We start from the raw sequence: 10,022 nt of genomic DNA, 5'->3' as shown, positions 1-10,022 counted from the left end.
CAGTATTCTTGATTGCTAAAGAAGAGAAACTCTAGATTTATGAATGATCAACCAGAGAGATACCTGATTGATTTTGCTGCTACCGGGCTTCTTCACTCCCTGAATATTTTTGTTTGGTATGTTTCTGGTTGTGACCTTGCTGCTAGTATTTATAGTGTTACTGAAGACAATATTTGGAAACCAACTTCAGCTTCTAAATCTTAGCTGCGATGGTATAGTTTCCTAAGTTAAGACGGCAAGTACTAAATAACACCCGACGGCAACTGCTAAATACCAGAGGTTCACATCAAACTTAACCGTGTGAACTCACGCGGTTCGTTTCAGGATTGAATCGGTCAAATCGGGGTACACCGAATACAGTACAGACATATTGATTTCTCTCTCATTCTGCTTGTTCATTCTCTCTAGGTCTATGGCCAACCCTCAGATTCGCTGCTGGTTTTCTCAGGTCTTAAATCTCTCTTACAGATCATATAGTCTTTATGATTCTTTTAATTCTTGTTTATTTTGATTTTTGATATGTCATTTTCTGGTGAGAATGTGATCAGTTTTATCAAATTGTATCAGGTGGAACTGAAATTAATGGCGTCGTTGAAGAGATGAAAAAGTTGTTTCTGATGACGGATGAAGAACTGCAGAAATTGTTAAGTGTACTTGGTAATTTAGAAAAATTAGATTTCTTCAACTAATACTCTAATGTTTGATTGTATTGAATCGATTGTTTTTTTTAAGATGATAGAAAGTGATTTTGTATTGGTAGTCCAGCTGTTGGAGGCATTAGATGAATTTCGATCGAGGCGTTTGAGATTGTCAGATGAAATCACTGAAGCTCTTGCTGTATGAAGATTGGGTGGACACCGTTACATCTTGATTGAGAACCCGGGAAATCAGAATGGTGCTATGATCTAATCTGCCTTTCCCTATTCTAAACTAGCTAGGCTGGTTAATTTTGTTTGAAATTTGAATAATGTATGATGAGTTTCGTTCATTTAAATTCACTAAAGACATTAACCTCCACTAGATGTCTACTCAATTTGATGCTTAATGATGCACATTTTCGCCATAGTTTTGGATAGCCTGCCGAACCCTTTTAAGCAGCTTTCACTTTTTCCAATTTAATGTGGCAAGATTTGGCAAAAATGTCATTTTGAGCCAGGTTTCTATGTTGTGCTCCTTGGACTGTTTCCTCTTGCTTGACTGATCGAAATACCAAAATCACGATTTGCTTTTTAAAACATGTGATAAATCTTTTCTTTACACAAAATTATTTACACTCCGAGAATTTCTTGTTGTTTCCTGCTACTTCCTAGCATGGTTTATCTTCTTCGGTCGATTTTATGTAGTGGGGTTATCAAGTCAAATCATGCCTTCAGATTCTTAATTTTAGATTTCTGTTATTGTTTTGCTAGGTTCCGTGGTTGTGGGACTGTTGAATTAGTGTGCTGAGTTCATAATTTGACAGGTATGATTTTGCTGAAGGAGAGCACCCTCTATTGAACGGTGTATCAAAACCCCAACGAGAAACCATCAGAGCCCTTTTGGCTTATTTCCAAAATCAGGTATCCAGTGTTTGACTTCAGTTTAAAAATTGATAGAAAGTTTTAGTTATTTTTTCAAATGAGTTCTCTTTGAAAAATCTATGAAATCAATTTCAATTTTGTTAGGCAGTGGATTTACACTTAATGGACCAAAAGAAGCTCTATGGAGGAATGGTTCTTGGCAATTGTTATAGATGTTTGAGAAACCGTTGAGGTTGTTGTGGTCTTGATTTAATGCTTGGGGTGGTATAGTGGTTCCCTTTTGTGAGGCAGCAGATAGTTTGTATAGATTCTAGAAACACAGTGATAGATTTATGGTATTAGTAGTTTCGTTGTTATCTGATGGTGTTTCTGGTTGTGGAAGCTTAATAAATGCGAGAAAACGTAATACTTCAGGAAAGCAGTGGATTTTATTTGAAAAAGGAAAGAGATAGTTAAAGCTTGTGTAGGGGCTGCTAGTGACCTAGTTCTGCTATAAAAAATAACACCCATGGCACCTCTATACCTTGCTTTTCGGTTTTCTGTAAGGACTCTATAATTCAAGAGTATTGCATGCTTAATATTACCAAAAGATTTGCATGTTGAACTGCGCTCTTCCTCTTGGGTCATTGCTGGAAACTGACTTCCATTATGCTTACAGCATTGCAAATTTTTTCTTTGCAGGTTCCCAAATATTCTTCCAGTCTTTAGATGCTGCAGTACTCTTGTTTTCACGTGTTACAAATATTCCGGCAGAAAGTCTCGTTCTCCCTGTGATATCCACAAATGACAGACTTACGTTGGGATGTGAATTATGGGTATGGTTGTCGGCCAATGCTTTTCATCTTTTTCATAAATGCTGGTGCAACATATAATTTTTCTGTTCCAAATGAGCAGTGAACGCGTATGTCGATTTGCTGATCTCAAGTTAGTTTCTGGCTTTGTAACATTTGTGTTTAGGATGGAACCATAATACATGGGCAAGAACAAATATTGAATCTATTGGATCTATTCAACCTGTTGATAAGGTATTTCCCAATTTTGGTAATAAATTATTTTTATTTTTTTTCATTCTTCCCTGCTCTATTTAAATAAGTTCTACTCCATATTACCAAAGAGCTCAGTGAGGCCTCAAGTTTATCATTTTATCTGCCAGTACGCGTGATAGTACCATATCGAGCAGTATAATCATGTTTTGACCCGTTAAAAAAGCTCACTTTATGAACCTTGATTCATTGTTTCTTTCATGGTCATGGTTTTTTATCTATTAAAAATTCTGCTTGATAGCCTTTTTTTTTTGATTTCTTACCTAAAGAACCGACTTGCAATATCCAGCAATCAATATTAGGGATTAATGCTGAAACATTTGATGGGAAACTTAATCGTATTTGATGTTAATGCTGCATATCCTGCATGACTTTTTGCATTAAGATATGTCAAAAGACATGACTGTAAAAAGTTGCTGAATTATGGTTTCAGTATAGTGGCATTTTTTAGGTTGGTGACTGCATACTAAAAATAAATGATAGACATTATTGACAAAGGCTCTTCTGCTCTAGCAAATATCTGGATAAGGCTCTTTCTGAATAGGTTTCGATTGTTCATTAGAAGTTGAAAAAGAACGCAAACAAGTTCAGGTTTAGGTGAAAACCAAGTAACTCTTAACTGGGGTTTTCAATCATAATTTTCTGATTCATCTTGAGGATTACTTATGTAAAACCGGATTTTGCGGTGAAGAATAGAGGAAATAAGAGAGATGATGTAAAAAAGAAGAAATGCAAGTTCAGGGTTATGTGAAAATCAGGTAATTTTTCTTAACTAGGGTTTTCAATCATGATTTAGAGAATTTACATGGTTTGTAGTTTAGCTATAAACTAATTCGTAGCAGCTTGTTTGTAGGTTATAAGCATTGGGTGCTGGTTGATTAGATATTTGTATGATATATGGATTAGGTTTTGTTTGTATGTACTTGATTGATTTGAGTTTCTGTTTCGGTGAATATGTGATCTGTTTCTAGGGTTTGTGTTTTGAGGATGGTGTGGGGAGATTGTCTCATTTTCAATGTTAATTTGATTGGGGAATATGGTAACAAAGATCTGCATTGTATGTTAATTTGATTGAGGAATGTGGTAGTAAGGAAAAAAATTTGCTTTCTCAGTGCGGGAGCAATGTTGAACTAGCAGCTGGAAAACCGCTAGATTTACTAGATATGAGATTAGCAAACTGCGTTTAAATTCACAATTATCTTTCCCCATTTTTAACATAACGCTGCAATTAGATTGACATGTATCTCTTCCCCATTTCTAAGATAAGTATATATTATGAGTTGGGACAATATTCTGAAACATTTTTTATAAGCTTGATTCAAATCCTCACATGCAGCATAGATCAAGGAATTAATAATGTGAATATCAGATTCTAGCAAAGCTTTAATAAGCATCCCATGAAAAAGTTCTCCCTTTGTTAAGCCTGATGCTTTTGAAACTATTTCAATCAAGAAAGGAATATAAGGCAATCATTCTCAAGCTTCTAAAATTTTTTTGGGAATGAGCAGGATTATAGCTTCATGCAGAAGTGAGAATTAGTGTACTATGTTCTACTTAGCGCAGTTTGCTTATGTCATATCTAGTAAATCTAGCATTTTCCAGCTGCTAGTTCAACATATGGTCCCGCATAGCGAGAGCAAAAAAAATTCTATGATAAAGTGCATTGATTTTTGTATGTTGATTTGATTGAGCATTGGTGCATTTTTAAATTGATACTTGTAAACAATTTGAATGTACGTTAGCAGCAAAGCAACAATCTGTAGGTTGCAAGCATGGGTGCAGGTATTGCTTGGCGCTGGGGAGGTCATTTTCTCAAGGTCTTGTCCTAACTCCTAAGGCAATTTTTGTCGTCAAGCTGTAGTGTTTGGTTACCCATTCAAAACTGAAAAAAGTTCTCTGATAATTCATGTCTTTACTATGTGGCGGTAGACTATCGATGATGAAATTCTTTTCATCAAGGAAATTTTATCTCCTTGCCTTAGCAGCTTAACTTGTTTGTAAGAAGAGTCAATTCACGCAGTAACAGTTGTTGTTACACTGCTTTTCCAAATACAGGTGTTTTTGTTGAAAGGTTCACATGACCAAGAAACTAGTGGTCCGTCTGCCTCGGGCTTCATTAATGCTGTGCAGAAGCTTTAAATCGAACTTATGGAGATCCTCAAAATTGTTCGAAGAATCCTGTGAGTTAACGTTTTATTTATTTCCAGTACTCAAATGGCTTTCTTTTTAATGAAACATGGCTACCTGTAAGTTTGATATTTGACATTTCCAGTACTCAAATGGCTTTCTTTTTAATGAAATGTTATTGATTCTCCCATTCACAAAATTTGCAAGCATTTATCATGAACTTGTAACACTGGAAGTTTCATGGTTTAATCAAAGGTCTAGCTGCCTGATATGTTACACTGCTAAGTGATGCCTTAATTGAGAAGATGAATTGATGTAAGTCATCCATCGGTACATAAGTGTTATCTTCTTAAGAAGTTTCCTTCCTCTTGTTTGCAATACATCATACAAGTATTAGAGTATCACTACCGTGTTTTTATTGTTACCACATATGAGTTCCTTAATTCCAAAAATTGGTGAATTGCATTTCATTATGTCAATATTAGAAATTCATCTTATCCGCAACTGGGAATAGTCATTTTCCGTCCAGCAAGTCACTATGTGAATGCCCTGTTGGTTCCCAAAGATGGTCAAATTCCAGTCGATGTTCAGAGTTCGTCTAAGCAAGGAATCTTTCAGGTGGTATTGGACACTTAACTTTCAAGCTAAATTCGTTGTTACTACATAATGATATCCATGCGCCTGTCATACTTATCCTTTTTGGAACAGTGTAATTGCAATGTAATTCATGATTTTGCAACTAAACTTCCTGGTTATTTTACAAGCGAGACAGTATTCCATTCTTCGTAGAGCCCTTAAAATGCTATTAAAACCTTAAATAGATTTTCTTCTTAAATTACTTTGGACATTTATTTATTTTCTGATGCTATTAATCGCATGAATGTAATTGGTTCCCCAAAAGGGTGTTCTTGATGATAAATCCTCTGTCAAGTTCTTCAATTATTGATTTGGGTAGAATGCAGGTTTTTCCCGACAATAATTTTGATCTAAGGGCTCTTCTTTGTAAATATTTTTTGAGTTGAGCTGTTTTCTGATGATATATATAATGTGTTCTGAACAGTACAACAATGTGGTCGTGCCGGAGTGGTTATCGGGCATGACTAGAAATCATGTGGGCTTTGCCCGCGCAGGTTCGAATCCTGCCGACCACGTTTCTTTTGTTTGTTTTTGCAGCTCCAATCTTTTATACATTTCGGGGATGGAAAAGCTGATTGCTGTATAATCTCTCTGCAAACATATTTCGGGATCACTTCATTTGAAGGTATTTCAAGGCAACAGTATCTGTTTTCATTTTACTGACGAAATAGCTTACTGAATTTTGTCAATGAATTCAACATATTGCAATTTCATTCATTATTTGAACAGTCAGGAACTCTATTTTTCTTAACAATCTTTTGTTCAACTCTAGGGACTGTTACATTAGATGGCAAACATACATAAGGTAATGCAGATGTTACAATGCTTGACAAATATTTCTCCTCAAAGATTAGATTTCGAGTTCTACAGGCTTAGGAGGTAATTTTTCTTAAATGGTTGTTTGTCCCTTGAGTATTTAGAAGTTAGAGCATTCCGATTCCAGAAAGGTGTCACCAATGTCCACCGTGTCTATCAACTCTTAAATCATAATATCTTCTGATGTATTTTAGTCACTACTCTCTACTTACTAGTGGATTGTTTTATATATTTTCAGTTCTGAAACTTTCAGGTTAGACATCTAACACCTTCATTTTCCAGAGAATAGTTTCGTAGTATTCAGTATAAGATAAGGATAAACATAGATATATCAAGAGGAAATATTCATCTATAGTTACATTTCTTCTTATGCAGTTGGGTAGGAGGCTTCCATGGCTATACCACATAGACCTTCATTAGCATCAACATCTCTTTGCATCCTAATGTATCCGTCCTCACCCCATGAAGTTCCCCATGAATTCTTCACGAGCCAATACTTAGTTCCATCACTATCAGTCCCGTACCCTACTGCGGTAACACCATGGTCTAATTCGATCCCACAAGTTCCTGTGAATACCCCGCTTGAGTAAAACTGAAAGTCCTGGCCACTGGCATCAATGGCAACTGAAACAGGTTGCTTTGAGACGGCCTTTAGTAGAGATGTCTCGTTGTTTGCTGGCACATCTTCATAACCATTGATTGAGGCAGCATGGGCGCCCGCCTTCTTAGTGTTGCAGCTTCCGTCAACTCCATTGTACGGGTAGTTAGCTTCTGTTGTGAGACCTCGGTTTTCTTGGATGAATTCAAAGGCGTCGTCCATTAGACCACCCTCGCAGCCTTGATCTTCACCTTTAGTATCGCAGTCTACTAACTCTTGTTCAGATAGAGAGGTTAGCTTACCAGTTGCCAGTTGTGTTATTCCTTCCATGGCTGCCACTGCAGAGAATGCCCAACAGCATCCTGTGTTTTGTTTCCACAAAGTATGGGATCAATTTAGGAATTGAAGTTTGGGTAATGGTAGAATAGAATATACATTCTGTGCATATTGGTTATATGCCATTAGGGTAAATCAGACTTTCTGGGGATTTTTACACAATATATGGAAAATGTTGTTACTTACCACACTGCCCTTGGTCCTTAACTGGTGTAACAGCCCCTTTCTTTCTCCAATCCATGCTGGATGGCACTGCAGTAACATTTTCGTACTTGAACGCTGTTGATTCCTGTGGACTTCTTCTCCATGACTTCTTGTATCCGTTGCGAGAAGATTTAAATTCTTCAATGGTTTGATCTGCAAACTCATTGACACTTAATTTGTATGGTTTGTTTCCAACATTACTGGACTCGATGAATTCAACATTGGCCTTGAATATATTAAAGCGTTTCTCCTTTTCAGCTTGGTTCTTATAGACTTTCCCGTACTGAATCATCCACTGTTGGTGTCTATCAAGCATGGTTGGCTCATGGAGTAGTACTACTCTACTTGACATAGCTTGAGAAGCCAATGTAGCCAAAACGATGAATACAGCCATAAACAGAAACTGAAAACGGGTTGATGAGGAAGCCATTGTTGAGATCTAAGATTGTTTCGAGAATGTAATAATTTGGAAAGGGTGCCTAGACTTTAAAGATATTTCTTTCTTTATCTTTCAAATTAGTTGGGGATGCTTTCAGAACTGGATTTGGTAATAGTTTATATAGAGGGAAGAATTCTTTTGTTTTATTTGAATGGTTGCGTAACTGTTCTGACTGTGAGTATACGTGCCGGTGAAATTGAGTTGCAAATGATTGCTATGTTAACTTGGAAGTTCTGGAAGTACAATTTAATATATAACTAAATGACCATAGTTCTGTTTTGCTTGGTTGTGCATCGATATTTCTTGAATAGTAAACTGAAAAGAAAAAAGTACGATTACAAATCTACGCAGAAGTATACGAGTGTCTTGATAACCCAGAAGCATTGTTTAGTTACCTATCCACTACGATTAGACTAACACCATGTTTGTTTACTCCTGACTCATCTGAGTCGTCTGGATCTGAATCATCTGGATCTGAGTGAAATCACCTGACTCATCTGGATCTGAGTCGATATGTTTGTTTTGAGTCAGATCTGACTCATCTGACTCGGAAATAAGTGAGTCAGTGGTTTGGTCCCATGAGTCAGGGGTATTTTGTTACCTGACTCAAATGAGTCCGAGTCAGGGGTTATGTCTGAGTCATAGGTCGAGTCAGATCTGACTCAAAATGGAAAACTAAGTCATACAGGTTAGATTTGGTTGTTAAATTAGCTAAACAATATTGTAGTTAATAAATAAAGAATGTGCAATTAGGGATATGGAAATTAATTGGGGGATATAGTAATATGATAAAATATGAATCCAAATATCAAATATGGGTCACTCCTTATGTAATTATTTTTTTAATTCCTAATCTAGCCCTCACTAATCAGGTTTAGTGGTTTAATAACAATTAGTAAAATCTTAAGTATTTGGGGGATAGATTAGTGTGTATTTTTATTTGAATTCGTGTGAGTGAGGTGAGAGTAGAAGGAGGGAAAAATATTTTTGAGTTGATTTTTTTTTTTTTTTGTGAAAATGGAAGATGATTGTGAGGAGAGAATTGAAGCTGCTGAATCTTTAGCTCAACTACAACAACAATCATATCTTCAATCTTTGGTTAATGATAACAACTCACAATTGGAATTATATGATGAACCAACACCCTTGGATCATGATTTTCATGAGCATGAAGTGTTTTTTGAAGAACCAACTCAAGAAAGTAAACAAGTTCAACATGCAAGCATCCCCAACACACATGTAAATTTGCAAAGAGGTCGAAAATTTGATTTTTTCTTTTTGAAACCACCATTTTTTTCTCTGAAAAAGCTTGGTGACGGCATACTTGTAGTATGAATACCACGCCGGCACCACCAGAACTGGCACAATATTCATATTATTTCTATGCCGGCAAAAGATATCCCCCATTTTGAAACAATTTCCGGCGTGGTCTTCAACCAGAAAAACCATACCAGGACGCAGTTAACTTTTTACCTACCACCGAATATTCCATGGAATATTCAAACCGGCATGGTTCCCTCCTAACTTTCCATGCCGGTACCACAAAAAAACATCCAGGAGTTAAAAGAATTTTGAACTTAAATACCGGCGTCTTATAAAAATTATCGAGCACGCCGGAATCTAATACCGGCGTCGTATATAAATTACGGACCAAACCGACACAAAATACCGGCATGGAACCTTACATATCTAGCATGCCGGTACCACTAGAAAAACATCCGGAAGTTTGTCAATTTTCTAGTAATATACGGGCTTGCTATATAAATTATCGGGCACGCGCGGTACCTGATCCCGGCGTGGTAAATTAATTATGGACAACGCCGACATACATTACCTGCTTGAAAACTTACATGTCAAGCCTGCCAGTACCACTAGAAAAACATAGTCACTTTGGTCCCCGCGTTGTTTTAAAAGTATAGGGAATCCCGACTCTGGTTTCCGGCGTCCGACCTTTTGTAAAAAGCATCCCGGTATTACCGGTTCCGGCATCGATGTTCAAGAAAATACATTGGCGGTACTGTTTAAAATTAGGTCCTCTATTTCAAGTGCATTTCGGTAATGCCGGAACATTATTCGAGAATGCCGGCACTTATTTCCGGCTTTGGTTGTTTTGGCGGAACTATCGTCGAGCATGCCGGAAATAGTACCTGGCATAGTACTTTAATTTTTTTTTGGAACTAATACAATTTTCTTTTCATTCATTCCTTAGATTGTGTATACACTGATCCAACAAATTCCAAACCGCTTGGTCCGGATACGTCCGAATACTACAAAATGCCTCCGATATGTTATCAAACAATACT

General features: G+C 36.7%; 1 protein-coding gene, 1 long non-coding RNA gene and 1 other non-coding gene across 4 annotated transcripts; 2 read left to right on the top strand and 1 right to left on the bottom strand.

The window, feature by feature from the left end:
* Positions 1-305: 305 nt before the first annotated feature.
* LOC113345518 lies at positions 306-2,800 on the top strand. 2 transcript variants are annotated; one of them, XR_003358183.1, is made up of 6 exons: positions 306-448; positions 568-657; positions 766-895; positions 1,463-1,559; positions 2,202-2,335; positions 2,478-2,800. It is a non-coding gene; the product is annotated as an uncharacterized LOC113345518 (long non-coding RNA). The 2 variants fall into 2 exon arrangements; XR_003358184.1 differs by having other exon boundaries at positions 1,410-1,559.
* A 2,959-nt stretch (positions 2,801-5,759) lies between these two features.
* TRNAS-AGA lies at positions 5,760-5,841 on the top strand. Its single transcript has one exon. It is a non-coding gene; the product is annotated as a tRNA-Ser (tRNA).
* Positions 5,842-6,509: 668 nt separating this feature from the next.
* LOC113345517 (senescence-specific cysteine protease SAG39-like) lies at positions 6,510-7,710 on the bottom strand. Its single transcript, XM_026589283.1, has 2 exons — positions 7,263-7,710; positions 6,510-7,102 (listed from the first exon to the last, which is right to left on the bottom strand). The coding sequence occupies exons 1-2, from the start codon at positions 7,708-7,710 to the stop codon at positions 6,510-6,512; spliced, it is 1,041 nt and encodes a 346-aa protein (XP_026445068.1).
* Positions 7,711-10,022: the final 2,312 nt, after the last annotated feature.

The sequence above is a fragment of the Papaver somniferum genome, unplaced genomic scaffold (assembly GCF_003573695.1).
Source record: "Papaver somniferum cultivar HN1 unplaced genomic scaffold, ASM357369v1 unplaced-scaffold_81, whole genome shotgun sequence".
In the NCBI taxonomy this organism is placed as follows: domain Eukaryota; kingdom Viridiplantae; phylum Streptophyta; class Magnoliopsida; order Ranunculales; family Papaveraceae; genus Papaver; species Papaver somniferum.
Note: the sequence above shows the minus strand (reverse complement) of the source record. Positions and strands in the feature narration are given on the sequence as shown.